The sequence below is a fragment of the Eschrichtius robustus genome, chromosome 10 (genome assembly GCF_028021215.1).
Source record: "Eschrichtius robustus isolate mEscRob2 chromosome 10, mEscRob2.pri, whole genome shotgun sequence".
NCBI classification, from domain to species: domain Eukaryota; kingdom Metazoa; phylum Chordata; class Mammalia; order Artiodactyla; family Eschrichtiidae; genus Eschrichtius; species Eschrichtius robustus.
In genome coordinates, this window is record NC_090833.1 from 10,231,186 (window position 1) to 10,249,177 (window position 17,992).

At 44.2% G+C, this 17,992-nt stretch overlaps 1 protein-coding gene across 5 annotated transcripts in view; it reads right to left on the minus strand.

Moving 5' to 3' along the window:
* Nucleotides 1-5,085: 5,085 nt before the first annotated feature.
* The window catches only part of GAPVD1 (GTPase activating protein and VPS9 domains 1), a 74,489-nt gene continuing 61,582 nt past the window's right edge, over nucleotides 5,086-17,992 (minus strand). For all 5 annotated transcript variants that reach the window (XM_068553901.1, XM_068553899.1, XM_068553900.1 and 2 more), the window contains 6 exons: nucleotides 17,416-17,575; nucleotides 16,201-16,388; nucleotides 15,477-15,690; nucleotides 13,378-13,450; nucleotides 11,912-12,109; nucleotides 5,086-10,160 (listed from right to left, as the gene is read on the minus strand). In XM_068553901.1, the coding sequence (XP_068410002.1) occupies nucleotides 10,020-10,160; nucleotides 11,912-12,109; nucleotides 13,378-13,450; nucleotides 15,477-15,690; nucleotides 16,201-16,388; nucleotides 17,416-17,575 (974 nt within the window). In that variant the 3' untranslated portion in view covers nucleotides 5,086-10,019. The remainder of the gene's footprint in view (nucleotides 10,161-11,911; nucleotides 12,110-13,377; nucleotides 13,451-15,476; nucleotides 15,691-16,200; nucleotides 16,389-17,415; nucleotides 17,576-17,992) is intronic.

A 17,992-nucleotide genomic window follows, 5' to 3' on the forward strand; every position in this document is an offset into this window, starting at 1 on the left:
GTGTCTAGAGCTGGGGACACAGGTGAGTCTTGGGGTCCACCTAGAGCTGTCCTAGTAAAGAGTTCAGTGAAAGGCCCGATTAAGGGGGGGCTGGTTGGGGCTTCTGGGTCCAGGAGTCTGACGCCTCCTCCAGAGAAGCCTGAGAGGGGCCTTCACGCCACGGCCTTTGCCACCAATGGTTTGTACCTGTCCTTGTCCACAAGGTGTCACCCAAGCAACAGCAAAGCAGGGGCTTCGCAACTGGCCTGTCCAGACGTCAACTCAGGACACAGCAAGGTCCCGCCACAGCCCTCTCTCACCACCCCCGGAACCTCTGGGCTGCCCCTGGGGAAGAACCCATGCTGCCCTGGGTTCAAATCCCAGGATTTCCTACTGAACATGGTACTGTTGCTCCCAGAGGACACCAGTTTGTAGACCCCCACCTAAAGTAATAAATAAATAGGGATAATAATTAATCCTACTCCTTCACAGAGTAGGATTAACCCCTGCCTGCGGAACAAAGAGGACGGGGAGGCAGTGCAAACAGATAACCACACGCGGCCTGATTCAGGGCTGCTGCCGCCGGGCTCCGCAGGGCACCTGGGATCCTCCATCCCCGCCCTGTGCTTCATAAGGAATGGGGAGCAGACACCTGACAGGCGACAGTGTGGCACATCCTCGGTCCCCACCTGGCGCCGGGATCTGGACTGCTAAGAGGGGTAGGAAGGGCATGACCCCAGCCCCGGCTCCCCGGGGGCAGCCTGCGGCCCCGAGCGCAACACGGGACGCAGGAGGAGCCGTCGAGGCCCCGCCAAGTGTCCTTCAGTCGCCAGACCTGCGGGCCGGCTGGAGCTGGACAACCCGGGCATCCTGGGCGGCCAGCCTGACCCCCCCCCCCCAAGCTCCCGCCGCCAGGGACTTGGCGCCGCTGTGCCCGCACTTCGCTGGGTGCGGCGCTCCTTATCCAGCTCGGGTCTGGGGAGGGACCACCTCGGTGGCCCGGCCTCTGCCACCGGGGATGCGTGGTCCCAGCAGGGCGGCGGCCCGCGGGAGGGGGCCCGGGCTGGACACACGCGCCAGCGGCGGGGAGGGGCTGCCGCGATCCTTCACCCACCTCCAACTCCCCGGTGGAGATGGAGGGCTTGGGGCGCAGTGTCTTCTTCCCCGAGGACATGAAGAGCTCCCGGCCCCGGACCACATGAAGGTAGGGGAGGGAGAGCCCCTGTCCCGGCAGGGGCCGAATCGGGGAGGAAAAGAGAGTGGAATCCCGGATCCAAGGGCTACTGTCTGGCTTCTCACCCACCCCCGTCTGCAGACATTTGGGGACACCTGCCATTTGGGGTTGGACGTCCCCAAAGAGAGCACAGGCTCCAGAGAGAGCACTACGTGGTAGAGAAGTGTAGAGGGGATGATGGCGGCGTCTGGGGAGTCTTCCTCCCCAGGGAGCCATTGGAGGCTGGAGGAGAAGGTGGTTAGGGAGAGTGTTGAAAGCAGAGGAGTCAGCAAAGGCAGAGGCTCAGAGGCAGGCGTCGACCGGGGGAAAAAAAAAAAAAAAATGCACAACGCGAGAGCTGTGAGTTAAGTTTTATTGGGGGCAAAATGAGGACCATAGCCCGGGAGACAGCATTTCAGATAGCTCTGAGAAACTGCTCCAAAGATGTAGGGGGGAAGGTCAGTATATATGTGATTTTGGTGAAGGGGGAGTGCATGCAATCAAGCACATATTTTTTTGCAGAAGGTTTCCGCTAGTCTCATGAAGGTTACTACTAGTCACGAGGAGCAGACGTCACCGGGAAGGATTTTAGTGCTTTTCTAGATACGAGGAGATACAAGAATTGGGCTCATAAAATCATCTCCTGAAAATATCTAACTATCTGAAGACCTGTTCTGCCAGTTTTTTCCCAGAGCACAGAGTGCCTCATTCCTGACCTCCACCCTGAACTCCTTTCAGGAGGTGTTGAAGGTCAGCAGCTGCAGCGGCTCATAATTGGATCCTTGTAGAGGTAGGCGGCAAGTGCCAATTTGTAGGTGATGCAGGCAAAGCATGATTTACTTTGGGGTAAAGATGAGAGGTTTGAGGGGTAAGAGTGGAGCCGGAGGGGAAGAAGGGACAGAGGCATAAGGATGAAAATCCAGATTGGAAACAAAATAGGAAGGAAAAGCTTTTGGGCAGAAGAGCAATCTGATCAGACTTGACTAACTCCAGGAGAAAGGGGTAAGGGGTGGGGGAAGGGAGGCACGGAAACCAGTCAGGGGGTCATTGTGATAATGGAGGTGAGAAAAAGCTGTGGTAGTGAGCACGCTGGAGATGCTTCCTCAGTGGACTCTCCGGGGGGGGGGGGGGGTGTGAGCGATCCAAGGATTGGGGGCAGTGAGGAACCGGAGAAGCGGGATGGGGTAGGGCACTTAGGGACTGAAATAGCCAAATCCAGAAGGGTACTGACAACTAAAAAGTCACTCGCCATCTGGTTCTAGAAGGATTAGGTCACTAGCCACTGCAGTCGCTGACCTTCAGCACAGCCCTGAAAGGATTTCAGGGTGGAGATCAGGAATGAGGCACTCTGTGCTCTGGGAAAACTGGCAGAACAGGCCTTCAGGTAGTTTCCGGAGAAAAGTTTATGAACCCAATTTCTTGCATCTTCTCATACCTAGAAAAGCACTAAAATCACTGATGGAGACATTCGCTTCTCCTGACTAGCCGCAACCTTCTACCGAGATGTGTGCTTGATTGCACGTACCCCTTCCACCAAAATCATATATATACTGACCTTGCCCTTACTCTTCAGAGCAGTTCCTCAGAGCTATTTGAGAGCTGTCTCCTTAGTAAGTCCCCAAACAAAACTGGACTCACAGCTCTCATGCTGTGTTTTTTTCAGTCAACAGTATAAAGGGAAGTTTCAGAAACCATGTCACTGTTTTTATTATTCATGATCACAGCAGCATAGACGTTAAGCGCACAAGGGAACCTTTTAGTTAAAAACAGGTGGAGTGGTTTCTGTGCTCACAGGTGGTTCGTGTGTTCCTGGGATATCTTGAGGCAGAGCCAGTGCTGCCCCTCTGCTCTGCTGGCTGATGTCGGAGAGGAGTGCCACTCCAGGGTTACCCGGCCTGTGTCTTGTCACCCGTAATACATCAGTCCTGATTCAAGTTCATTAAACCAGATTAGAAAGAAGCTTGGTGCCTAAATTTGTGTTCACTGGCTGGAGTCTCAAGTCCCTCCCTGAGTCAGCTCACTGGGCAGCCTCTTCCATCAGGGCTTCCAAACACCCATGGTCCTTCTGGCAACTTCTGCAGTGTCACTGCAGTTTACTACGTCCCTCAGTTAAATGCTAGCATGGGAGAAATACTTCAAAACCATATATATATGTGTGTGTGTGTATATATACACACACACATACATATACACGTGTGTGTATATATACACACACGTATACACGTATACGCATATACATATTCATACATCCATATGTATAGGTACATATATACGTATATATTCACCAAGACTGGATGTCTAGGATCACATGGGTGAGGTGATAAAGCCCAACTCAGAAAAAGCCCTTCAAAGAGGCTTTCATTTGCCTTAGACCTGGTTAGTGGCAGATCTAAGATTAGAACCGTCTTCAGGCCCCTGGACCTGGTGTTACGACCACACACCACTTGAAACCTGTGGCTTTCCAGTAAGTGGCAAGAGTGATCCAGAAAGGGAAAACACTTCTTTAGTCTCATTGGTGTGGCCCAGCTTTGCTGTGGAGGAGGTGTTTCTGGGCATCACCGTGACACTGTGCTAGTAGGATGATGGTCTTGGCACCTCCCCTTCCTATCGCCTGGTATTTTCTTACGCACGCACCTCCTTCCAGTTTTCCTCCCCACCGGGCTGGCTCACTCCCAGCTTGCTACCCCTAAGCTGCAGCAGACTCAGCCTCAACTGTCACCATCACAGCCACAACAAGGAAAACAGGGATTGTTACTGATCAAAAAGTGAGCAGGCAAGAGGGAGGAGTTGGAACCCACATAGCGACTGAGGGGACCAGAAATAGGAGGGGAAGCTCGCTGCTTACAGGTTCTCTTACTTTCAGCAGGGGGCAGGCCAGGCTGCCCTTCGGGGGCAAAATTCCACTTGGAGGCCAGAGGCTGCTGGAACCAATGCTGTTATTTGACATGGGACACCACTTATGAATGGAAACTAAACACAACAGAAATGAAACAGCCATGTTAAAAGCTAAAACAATGAGGAAGATTAGACAAATAAGTTTTCATACAGAAATTTGAACACCAGGATTATCAGATGTTTAGTAGTTTGAGGTTTGGGAAAGAGTTTTTACATAACCAGACAGATTATCAATACAGATAATATTTAGATTTAAGCAAATTAAAAAAAAAAAAACTGTCATTACAGGATATGGACTGGATGCCACGTCCTTTATCCTTTAAAAGGGACTTCCTCCCTCAGACCTCTTGGGGACGTGGAGCTAACTAAGCCTTTAGGAATTGAACACCTTTTTCACAGATCACAAATTTTAGTGAGCATCAGAGTCAGAAGGGGAGTTTGCTAGGCATGCAGATTTTTTTCCCAGGCTTTTCTCCCAAAATTGATTCAATGGGCCTGGGGTGGGATAATGAGTTGGCAGTTTATCATCCCCAGGTGGACGGTGCAGGTGGTCCACTGGTCCATACTTTGTGAAATGCTGACTCATGGTGCTCCTTAAACTTCCGTGAGAATAAGTCACCTGGAGTCCTTGTTGAAAGATTCCTGTCCCATCCCCTATGGATTCTGATTTACCAACAAGAGTACCAGGTGATTCTCAACAGTGAAGTCTGGAAAACAATGGTTTCTAGAACTCCCTAGGGCACTTAATAATGGACCTGTTTTGGGTGCCACCCCCAAAGGTTATAATTCATTTGGTCAGAGTGAGTCAGATCAGATAGATCCCTTGACTGAACTCACCAGGAATTATTGATATGAAACATGAGCAGTCATGTATATTAACCAACAGCCTCGGTAACAAAAGTTTTGTCAAAACTACAAACTAGGAGGGCTAAGGAGAGCTGAAGTGAAATGTTCTATTTTAAAAAATCACACTGGATACTCTTTTTTTTCACAGGAGCATAAAATTTAATGTTTTTGGCCAGCAATATGCTGAATTCCTAGTTAACAGAGATAAGATTACCATGGTTTTCATGTTCACTGTCTACAGCAGGTTCAATGACTGGGAACTGAGAGCTTTTTCCATTTTAGCACAAAATGTGGAAGATGTTTCCTGGATCCCCACAACCAGAGATTTTCCAGACTCTTGGATCAATTTTTTTTAAAGTCTATGTACTGCACTTTGACACCCTAAGAAGATGGAGTAGGATTCTTCTGGAATGAAATGACTGAAGCAAAAGCTTTTCAATGAATACTTCCATCTCTAGGTAGAGGACACATTACAGCCAGGAGGAGCTTCCGACCTGATTTCACTTTCCAGCATCCTGACACGTATTACAGGCAGCACTGCAGGGACGCCTAGCTAAACACCATCACTAGCTCTGCATCCTCTGGGAAAAGCTGCAGAGCCAGTTACTTAGAGAGAGCATTGAGTGGGCACAAATGTAACAAGAGTCCAGGTGACATAGGTAATTCCAAGTTGGCAAGAAGAGTTGAATTCTATTTTCAGTTCTAGGCAAGTCACAGTATTAATTTTAATACTGAACAGACTGACTGAAAACTGAGCCCTAATCCAATTTTTAAGTGTCCCCTTCCAAATGAAGTGCGATCAATATGGGGAAAGCGCTTTTCCACCAGCGAGTGGAGTGAGCGTGCCTCTGAGACAAGGGCTCCTTGGCTAACAGAAACTCCCCTCAGCTGAGATTAATAAAGGCTTCAGTGACTACCATGATTAGAACTTCTGCGCTCAGAACTAAGGCTGATGAACAGCTACCAAATACAGGGGTCAGACGGGAACCGGGTTAAAGGAGTAAATGTTCGCCATCTCTTTAGTAACTGCTGGATGATTCTAATTCCTTCCTGTACTGCACTTAACAAATACCCTTAGATGTTCAGATGAAAAAGACAAGTGTGAATTCATGGAGAACATCAGTAATATCTGAGAAGTCAAAGAAATTTTCAGAAACGCTTCTGAATACAAAATAGATGATGGAAACATAAAACCCAATGGATTCAACTGCTCTCCCTTTTTAATCAATTTTACACAATGATATCATACATGAGTAATCACATTAGGAGACAGGATGGGTTTCCTGTACATATACAAGATGGTGCAAGCTCATTAGCCGAGGCTTCTATAAGGTTTTATCAGTTTCAAGAGGAGAGGCAGTACAAAGCTTTTTAATACAGGTGAAGCACAAGAATACAGTAGACAAGACAGAATACCAACTCAGCAGAGGTGAATTCTTAAGGCGTGTGGCCCCTGCCCACACTGTCTGCCATTAACCAAGTGTAGAGGAATTCCTCTCTCGTGAAGTTAACCTGCGCTGAGCACAGGCCTGTAGGACACGCGGCTCCGTGGTGACCCCACAGCTCAACCGCACCTACCTTGATGCTGAAGCAAACTGTATCTTCCTTTCTCCAAGTATTCTCAAGAGTAATAAAGCTATTCCCGGTCACCCTACTCCTTGGGTAACCTACACTCTAAAATATATTAAATGATTATTAATCTGGCAACATTCTCAAGCATTTTGGCATTCAAAGTATCTCAAATATCTCATCGCTATTCATCTACTCACAGAAAATTCTTTGAGCTTCAGGACTGTTTCTGACTCCCACCCCACCCCGCCCCCCAAAGTATGGCAATTACACATAGAATAAACTTACTAGAGTTAAAAGAACTAAAAAGAGGCAGACTTTTCCTTAAGAAATAAAGCAGGAATGGGGAGGGAAGAGAAAGTCTAGGACACACATAAACGGAGGAAGCTGAGTCCACTAACGTTTCTATCACTGCTATGCAATCCATTAACAATTTTGAGCAAGTGTGTTCCTACTTTCCTTTTTCACACTCAATCTCATCAGAGAGAGGAAGTGTTACAACTTCATAACATTGACCTTCACTTGGCCCATGGAATTCCCATGGTAGGCAACGGGGAAACGGTGCCAAATGGCACGCGGTCAGCTACAGCTTCTCGTGGCCAGAGTGCGGCCTCCTCACGGTCTGGCGCGGGTTTTTGTTCTCTCACTTATGCATCTCAGGAACATGTATGTTGAAAGTCTACATTAAAGGCTTCCAGGACACAACAGGGAAAGAAAAACCATGCATCACATCCACATCTATTTTCGATCCTTCACAAAGCCTAATCCTCTTACAGAGATTTCATATCTGTATAAAAAAGGCTTTCCTAAGCAGGTTTTTAAAAGGAAAAAGCAGGAGAAATCAGTAACTGTGGCTGAGACTTGACCTAAAGTAGAGAAAGAAAACAAAATGTTTACTAGATTTAAAAAATAATAATTTTACAAGGACAATCTTCAATCTGTATTTCTATTACTTGTCTCCAGAAGCAGAGTATTAATACAAAATAGAAACTGATTTTTCATTAGACAATGCCACAAGATTTCAGTGAACATTTAACATTTATTACCTTTGTAAATTCCATGTAATAATCGGTGGCTACCGAATGTTTCCTATATGTGATTTTATACTTTTGCACAATCCTTCATATAAACTATGTACCGGGAGGAAGTGTGATAAGAAACATCTAAAGAACGACTATTCCTCTTTCCTGAAAGAGCAAAATCAAATTACTCCCTGTCTCACACCCCACCACTGCCATGCAGACAGTTACCAATTCCTAAACTCAGAAATCAACACTATAATAAACGCTGTCATGAACTTAAACCAGCGATGGTCAATGCTGAAGTTGTCCTTACTCCTGACAGGTTTCCAGAGGAAAACAGCTTAGAGAGCTGGGCTGTGCTTCTCTGCCACCACCTGCCTCAGGTGTAACTCTGATGCCAAATCCCTGGGGTCCTACCCTCACCACTGTCTCAAGCACTGCAGAGCCCAATCTCCTGCCTCCACAAGATACAAACCCACCACCCCAAACTCACCACCTTCTCCGTCACAGGAAAGAGCCCTGTGCAATGTCCACATCTTCATATTTATTTCCACAGTGACAACATGGACTAGAGTTAGTAACCATCATGGGGGAGAGAAATCTCTCATTGACCTATGAGTTAAATCCCAAAACAATGAATTTCAACTATTCCAAGTCTTCTCCTGACTTAACATTTATTGAATCAAATGCTAAACTCCCCCTAGGCCTTAGAAATCGTGATAGACAGTTTGTCTGTCTTGTAAAGTATTTATGATGGGATTTGACTTCTAAGACCTAGACAAGCTTGACAGTTACAGCCCATGAAGCACACGACTCTGTACACAGATTTCTTGATCCAACATTCAGAGGACATTTTTTTAGTACTACTTTAATTTTGATCTCCCCCTAAAAGGCAGAAACCACATCCCACACTCCTATGCAACTTGTTACCTCGGCATTTTAGAATAAAGGAACAAGAGGTCGAGGCATAAAGAAAACCCAGCTTCTCTAGGAACAATGGAGCACAGAGTTCCTGGAGAGAGGGAGGAGACAGCCTCTGTACTCATCTGCTCAAGGCTGTTGGTCACAGTTCCCTTAAAAATGCCTGGAAATGCTGCCAGCAACGAGAGACTCAAAGTTCCCTCAAAGGGACCAAGTTTTATAATAGAAGCTAAACATGTTTAGGAAACATAAAAAGTGAAACCAGTTAGTGATGACCTACGTATAAGACTTGTGCTTGAAGCTTTGGTGGGCTTCCTTGGCCAGTTTCTCAGACACCAAAACCCATTCCTGATTAATTATCAACATACAATCAAACCAAAATACAGAAACACATACTTTTGTTCAGAAGAGGGAAACAAAGGCACAGAAACCTGCCAAAATAGATTTTTTTCCCATAAGAATAGTACGGTTGATTAAAATAGTTTATCACTAGTAAAACTTGTATCACTAGAGCAGACAATACAAATTAGTTTTTAATAAAATGACATTCACTGAATTCCTGGTATGTGCATTCAATGTGAATCATCATCAAAAATATATTACAGTTAAAGGTTTGTAAGGAGTTCTGTTTGGGGTTTCTACACTATATTTAGCATTTCAGATGAGAAGTACCACAAGAACGTATTAGATATCTACTGTTCCTTTGTATGTAATGTATGGCAATTAAAGAGTCTACCTCCTACTGCGGGCTCAAAGACGTCCATGGTGAGAAACGTCTAAGTGATGTACTCAGTGATTTCTATACCCTTCATCAAAGGCAGCCCTGTGCATCAAATTCCACACCTAGAAAGTTCAATAAACTGTATTACACTTTAATAAATACTTCTGTGTATTTGTTCGCCTTTTGCTTTTAAGCTCAGCTTAAATTTTGTCAAGGAAACCATTTTACAAGAGGGTACATGACAACCTACTATCAGCAATATTCCTTGTTTATTAGAATCTGAAGATGTCCATATTACATCAAATATAAATATATATTATATTTACATTTCCTTCTTAGCTTTTCAATTTAGGTGAGTATATTTATAGATGATGCCACTAATGTCACCACTATTATAATCCTCAGTGCAACTGGTATTTTCCTTCCATTAGATGCATATAAGATTAGACAGCATCTTAAAAGAGGTGTACTATTCTCTCTCTCTCTCTTTTTTTTTTTTAATGAAAAGAAAGAATGGGTATCCATAAACGGAAATCTAGGAATTTTCTAGGAGATTCTGTTTTTTTCAGTATTTCAAAATACCTGAAAAATGTGGTCCCTTTTTGCAGTACTAGTCTCTACTTGGGGACAAGAAATTAATGAAATATGCAACTCAGAAAGGAAAAGAGCCCAAAGAAAAGAGAACCTGCTTGTTAGCTCATTAATCTGTTTAGTAAAGATCTGTTTTAAAAGGTCTCAACACTGTACAATATTATACAAAAACAATCTTCAGCCTTCAAAGCAGCTGGTACATTTTCTAAGAGATCCGTATGCCCCCCTAACAGTCTGCTGCCTTGGTGGGCCTTGGTCTTGGTTACTTTCGGTCATCGATAGTCTTAATGAATTCAACTGCTGCTGTGAACTGCATCCACCAATAAGACTCCTCTCCAGACAGACAGCTGGCATAAAAGCTACTGATGTACTGAACAGTGGACAGCAAACAGGGTGGATTTGCCTAGAGAAGTGAAAAATAAAAAAGAGTCAATTACTCAGCTGTATAGCCCTGCAAATATCATTTACGGTAACATCTTCAAACGTTTTTCTGTGGAGAGAGATACCAGTCTTGTTTCCATGCTTCCACTGCAGGGGGCGCATGTTCGATCCCTGGTTAGGGAACTAAGATCCCACATCCCACATGCTGCACGGTGCAGCAAAAAAAAAAAAAAAAAGAGAGAGAGATACCAGTCTTTTTGAAAATAATCCCCCAAATCCTTTCTGGAACTAAATTGTAAACCCTAGCTACTATGAGTAGCAACAGTATTGGAAAGGCTACTCAGGTTCTAATCCTAGCTGAACTATCTAGAGCTTTCTATCCTAACAAAGCACTTGACCTCTCTGGTCCTTAAAGAAGCTGAACTAATCCCAGTGGATTTACTCAACATCCCAGGATTTCAGAACGTTAGATAAGGAAAGAAATGCTGTAGGCAAATTGAGTTATATCTGGTTAGTTAAGTCCAGATAGAATCAGCCGTGAAAAAAAAAACTAAAAAAGAGAGTATGTCCTCTGCCGCAAGAGGTAACACAGAACATTTCCTGCTTTTTCACCTTCATGTGGAGAGAAAGGACACAGGTGTGTTAAGTTAGGAGGACAGGCTAAGCCCTGCTCCTCCAAAGGAGCTTAAACTGGCTCTGCGTAGAGACTAAACACATCACCGGTGGAAGAGAGAGGAGCAGTGGGCAACAGGAAAAGTTACGAAGGCTGATCACACACTGATCCTACAGGTTCTGACTCTGAGCTAAGAGTTCAGGTTGCAGAAATACTGCAAACATTAAGAATTAGTAAGCTATATGTCAAATATACTTTAGACATCAACAGAGGGCTGAGCTGACTGGAACACATGCGTGATGCAGTTATTTGGTGGTTGTGTGCACCCAAACCATATGGTTCCCCACCCCCCGACCAAAATGTTCAAAATAAACCGTTTAAATGATGAAACTTTGAAGTCAAAAAAGGAGAAGAAGTGTCAGTACTTTTAAAAATAATATGGTACAATTACCAAATATGAGGCTAAAAGAGGAGAAAGATGATTGGTGGTAAATGTAGTAGTTTATGTGATAAGTACTATGAAGAATTCAATGAGAAAGAAGACGGTAGAAACATGATAGGGACTTCCCTGGTGGCGCAGTGGTTAAGAATCTGCTTGCCAATGCAGGGGACATGGGCTCGAGCCCTGGTCCGGGAAGATCCCATATGCCTCGGAGCAACTAAGCCCGCACGCCTATAGCTCGTGCTCCGCAACAAGAGAAGCCACAGCAATGAGAAGCCTGCGCACCGCAACAAAGAGTAGCCCCCGCTCAACACAACTAGAGAAAGCCCACGTGCAGCAACGAAAACCCAACGCAGCCAAAAACAAATAAATAAATTTATTTAAAAAAACAAAACAAAAGCCAAACATGATGAAAAGAACTTGCCCTCATTCATTCATTTATTCATTCATTCAGTAATTACCTACTGAGTTCCAACCAAGACCTTCAGGCACTGCTTTAAAAGCTGAAAATGTTCTAGGGATCTAGTCCTCCCTTCCTTTCTTTTGAAAATCCTAACTTCGGGACAGAACAAAACTTGACATTAGATACTTCCTTTCTGGGTAACACAGAGCTTGAAACTTGTAAAAGAGCCAAGGTCTCTAACATCTGGTGACATCTGCACCACCCGACTCAGGACACCAAATAAACTCTTCTCGCCAACGGTAGTGAAGGACCCACCTTTATCAACACAAAAACCAAAACAGGGACGAAGTCATCGGCTCCTGGGACGGAGTCCTCGTTGGCCAGGCTCAGGAGGTTCATGATCGTGGAGCACATTCTCAGGATGCACTGCACTTTGTCCCGGGGTGTCTTGTAAGCACTTATTGTCCTGATTTCTGACTGTGCAGATGGCCACGGTGCCTCCCGAAGATAAACCTAAGTGAGACAACACAGAGACAGTCAGACAGATCTTGGATCAAACGGCAACTACGTGCAGCGACCAGAGCAACCTCCACGTCAGGAGGCCGAAGGGTAAGGTTGTTGCCTCTCCCTTTTTCCGGTAAAACCAAATTGCGATTCCTCCCCGTCCTCCCGCTTAGGATTGAAGCTTAACTTTTAAACTTTTAAATTATTTGCTTTGCATTTTAAAATAAAACCACCCAGGGGAATTCCCTGGCAGTCCATTGGTTAGGACTCTGTGCTCTCACTGCCACGGGCCTGGGTTTGATCCCTGGTTGGGGAACTAAGATCCCACAAGCCCCCGGCGTGGCCCCCCACAAAAAAACCACCCAGATATATATTAATAGAGGCATATGATAACACAGAACCTAGAACTCATAAAATTTCAAACAATTATCTTTCTTAAAGAGCTAGAATGGAACTTATCTCTGTATTGTAGCTGATTCCAAAAGCACAAGCAAGCTACTTTTAAGATACTTTAAAAATTAATATGTACCTTTGTTGCAGTAGTTCTAGAAATCGAAGACAATTAAAAATTGTATGCCAATTTATGTTTGGATTTTATTATTATTTTTTGGTCACGCCATGCGGCATGCAGGATTTTAGTTCCCCGACCAGGGATGAACCCGTGCCCCCTGCATTGGGAGCACAGAGTCTTAACCACTGGACTGCCAGGGAAGTCCCCTTAATGTTTGGATTTTAATAAAACAACCAGAAAACTCGTATACCTAAAACGTTCCCATTTTCAGATTTTGTAAGAGTTGTATGACAGATAAAAACGCTAATATCAATAACTAAAAGGTAATTTTGAGGTCACATTCAGATTCAATTCCCTCTCCTGGACAGTAGTTTTCACACTCTTCGAAGTACCACCGGATCCCTTCTTCGTATGGGACCTTCCTGCAGAAACGTGCCTATAAAAGCATCAGTGCAGAGCACTGCTGCCCCAGGAGGAGCAGAGCTCTGGACAGGAAGCCCCGCCTGCAGCGGCTGGCGTCAGGGCAGCGGCTCCTCCACGCTGGCCCTCCCTCCTCTCCACTACTAAGGTCCCTTCCCATGCCAGGGGATCTTAATCCGTGGAAGGACCTTTGAGAACTTTACAGTTAGGCCAAATTGCATCTAGTGCAAGTGGTGTTGTACAACTTATTACATTCTGCTTCTTTGAAAAACTGGTAACACGCACATGGTACACCAAGCAATTTTTAATTAAGTAATACCACCCACACCATATAAACCTGTATTACCTCTGGTATCTGAAGAGCTCTGTGATTTGCAGTCACTACTTTAGACAATCTCTGAATATGTTCATGAAGAACTCTGAAAACCCCCAAAAATACATAAGTAAATATATATTTCAGAAAATAAGGTACACAGATAGTCGTAATTGATTTTTTTCAAAACATTTAAAACGTTTTAGACTTACTTCTAGATACAGATTACAAATAGAGTTGAGACTATCTCTTAGCTATAAGTACTCTGTCTTGTCAAAAAAAAAAAAAAAATCTCATATTTAGGATCTGCTTAGAAATGCTGAGTGAGCCAAGGGGATGCAGGGAGAAGAGCAGAGAAGCCCTCCTTTCCCGGACTAGGAAGGACAGCATTCCAAGGGAGAAAGCAGAGGAGCCCTCAGCCTAGAAGCTAACTGGACGACTAATTGGTAAATAGGCTGAGAGGAAGTAGAGGGATCAGGGGTCAGAAACCAAAGATCAGAGATGCTTAGACAAGAGAAGGGACTCTGAGGACACTCCACGTCTCATTTCAGAGATGATAATAACTAGGCTTAAAAAGGAGAAGGACGTGCCTAAGGCCACACAGTGGTTAGGAGCAGAGGCTAAACCCAGCTTTCCTGACTTCGAGTGTTCTTTCCAGAACACAGGGTTAACTCTCCACTCTACAAACCCACAGAAACACCACGGAAGAGAGGGTAGGAAGAACCTGCTTCAAAGGTGCTCTTTGCAGTAAGTACAGTTTGAATGTCCCCATTCCTCATCCCACTACGGAAGCCAAACACTGGTGCTCTGGAAAGAAAACAGGGCCCATTTGGCAAATTCCACACAGAAACCTGGGGAGGGGTAGAAAGCCTCTGAGACTATGAACAAGCGAGGGAGGCAGGTTGGAACAAGCCTAACCCACCTGCAGGAAAGTGAACTTTCTCAAATATACATACAATATCGTAAAATTTCCATGAAAAAAAAAATCTTACGGAAACCACCAGTGCCCCACCCTGAGGTCCTATTACATGGGCCCTTGAGAGTCACCCAGAGAGCCAATGTCACTGCTGGGGGGGCACGGTGGCCATCTCAACACGCTTGGGGCAGAAACAGCATCATAAAGCAGTGGTCAAGAAAATGCAGAAGAGGGAAAAAAAATGCTAAGTCATCCATAGCCTCACGACCCCAAAATAACCACTGTTATCATTCCAGATTTTTTTTTTTCAAGATTAATTTTTTTAGGCTTACTTTTAAAAATAGGCTTTATTGAGATATAATTCATATACCATGCAATTCCAGATATTTTGATTTTCAAATATATAACTTTTCATTCCAAACACATCATAAGCATATATCGTAACAGAAGTCGTGCACTGTGCTTGACGCCCCGATGGAGTGATGAGTAAAAAAGCGTTAACGCTCCTGCTCTCAAGGAGGCAACAATCCAGTGGGGGACACAGGCATTCATCCAACGATCACACAAACCAGTGGTCAGGAACAGGGGCGATTCTGCCCCCAGGGGACATCTGGCAATGTCTGGAGACACTCTTGGTTCTCACAGCTGGCAGGGTACTACTGGCCTGTAGCATGCAGAGGCCAGGGATGCTGCTAAATGCCCTACGATGCCCAGGACAGCCTCCCACTTCAAAGAGTTATCTGGCCCAAAGTGTCAGTAGTGCCAGCTTGAGAAACCATGCCTCCAACAAATGTAAAACTGCAACTGTGGCAAGTGCTAAAGAAAGGTATCCAGGCCTGAGGGAGCGCTGACGGGGCGTTTAACCTAGTCAGAAAGGCCAGGAAACGTTTCCCCGAGGAAGCGATGTCTGAGCCAAGATCTGAAGGATGAGAGTAGACAGAAGAAGGAAGGGAAGAACAGCTAGCTGAGGCAGAGTGAACAGCAGTGCCTTCCACAAAGGCCGCACCAATTTATACACCCTCCAGCCTGACTCCCCACACCTCTGAAAATAGAGCATTTTCCTTCTTTCTGATAACGCTGGTGAAAAAAGGTAACATGTATTTTTCCCTTTACTACTCAGATACTAAGCCTCACGTATAGCTCGTCTAAAATAACGGGGTTGGCTGCTATATTCCTACTCAGTCCAACACAGGCCGTTACACTTAGAAGCACTCACTGGTCACGGAGTATGTCCCCGTCCTGATTAGGGTAGAAGGCAAGTTTGAAGATCCGATTCATCACGCTTCGCTCAATGGCGAGCTGAGCATCCAGAAGCTGCTCCTCACTCGCGTTCTGCCATATGACATCCTGGGCCATGGCGCCATAAAGGAACTGCAGGAAATCTTCCACCTGAGCAGTCTTATCATCAGCTGCTGTGAGTTTCTGAAAGTCTCCAATGCAAAACAATGATTTTTAAAATGCAGTATTTGAATAATTTCAAATAGGAAGTGATGAGAACTCATTTTAATCCACTAGCTATGCAGACACCATGCTCTTAAAGCCGAAAGCATCTGGGCATGGCTTATTTTGGGAGATAATGTAGCCAAGCCATTAAAAACAGGAGAACGGTAAGAAATATGTAGAAGTTTAAGAACAAGAGGTTTGTTACAAAAAGATATGCTTTGTTTTTTTTAAAAAAAAAAAAAAAAAAAAAAAAAAAAGAAAGAAAAACTGTGTGGCTCCCAAACTTTGTAATTCTCCCAACTTTTTAACAAACCATAGATATTCAATCCAGGATAAACGTGGAATTTATTGGTTTGACATCAAGGTTTAATAACTAAGAAATAATTGCTAATTTAAGGAACTGCTCTTAGACAGGTAGATACTCAAAAAAAGCAGCAAAAGAAAAATTCCCAAATCTTCCCAATAACATACAGCTTAACCTAAAGGTCTCTAGTTACCTTGAATGAATTCCCTGATCTTCTTTTCTTTGCTCTCAAGCAGCAACCTCACACAGACAGTGGTGAAGTATCGATTGGCCACCTCTTTGTCCCGCAAAACCCTTTGTAGTAGCCTTTCCAGGTGAGCCTGCGTGGTCTGCAGTCCTTGTCGACAACGAGTGAGGTAAGCAATATAGGGGGCCCTTTTCCTAAAAGGAAACATGCTCTGCAGGACATCAGACATACATGGTGCACACTTTCTTTGGAGACTAAGAGTCCTGATTTTTCCTTAAATGAAAAAACTACTTCGAAGACTTTGGTTTTACAAATTAGCATGTCAGGCTGCAGACAACCATCCTGAGGACTCATTATGCTCCAGATCAAGAAACAGAACCAGATGCAAGGATGTAATGTACAGCACACGGAATAGAACCAATGTTTTACAACAACTTTAGATCGAGTATAATCTATAAAAAAAAAGCAAATCACTATGTTGTACACCTGAAACTAATATAACATTGTAAATCAACTACAATTTAAAAAAAAGAGAAAGAAACAGAACTATTCTGCATGTGTGTCAAGAAAATCATCTACTGGGCTGAACACTTAGCCCCCTAATTCCCTAAACATTACTAAGTTCCTTTGCATCGTTGGTCTGTTATTTTGGAGCCGTCTCCATGCTGGTAGAACCTCCTACTTAACAGGAAGTTGATTGCTACAATGACTAAAATAACCACAAAATACAGGTTAATATACTGCTAGATCATTAAACATACCACTAATTATTTGCTTATAGTCTAAACGTAGCAATCATTAGAGCACCCATTCCCTAAGCCTCTTTACTTCCTAAGCTTCTCAACTACGTTTTAATGTCAGCAAGGGACTGGCAACAGACAAAGGGTAGTGATTCCAAGACCTACACCTGCTTCCCTGGTCCAAGGAAGCAGTCTTTTCTATCCCTCTAAAAAAGGGAAATGATATCCTAGTTATCCTGGCGCCCCGTCCGCTAAAGATGGGGCAAAGCTGAAGTAAACTGCACTCTGTTAGGAAGAGCTGCTCATTTATAACTACATTTCCAGACTAAATATCCAAATGTATTCCTTGGAAATCTACATCCAGGTAAACATAGCCAAGCACTTTGTGGTGAGCCTCGATTCATTTCTGAAACAAGGACCGAGAAGAAAATACTTGCAGCTGAAAAGAGGTGTATAAGTGAAACATGTGGGGTGTAATTACCTATAGTCCTCGGCGATAGAAGCCAGTAGTTTCCTACAAGTCCTGTTATCAAAGCGGCACACACAACGCATTGTTTCTTGAAGTTGAGCCATTAAGTTTTTATCTTGTAAATTAATTGCTTCAGCTATTTGAACTTTTAGGAAGCAGACAATTTCATTGTCTAAATAAAAAAATAAAAATTCTGTTATTGTTGAGAATTTCCACAGGCTTTTCATAAGCTGAAGGTCATCCCTCAGCCTTTGGGATGTCAATTATGCTTGTATCAGTAGAACTAAGCAGTATCAATCAGAGAACATTTTAATGAGCCATCAGTAATCAAAGTGCCCTTAACTGATAGCTAATATAAATGTATTACATTGAACTGTACAGAACTGCTGTAGAGTTTATTTTTTTATTTTTATTTTTTAAATAAATTTATTTGTTTTATTTATTTATTTTTGGCTATGTTGGGTCTTCGTTGCTGCGTGCGGGCTTTCTCTAGTTGTGGTGAGCAGGGGCTACTCTTCATTGCGGTGCTAGGGCTTCTCATTGTGGTGGCTTCTCTTGTCACGGAGCACGGGCTCTAGGTGCGCAGGCT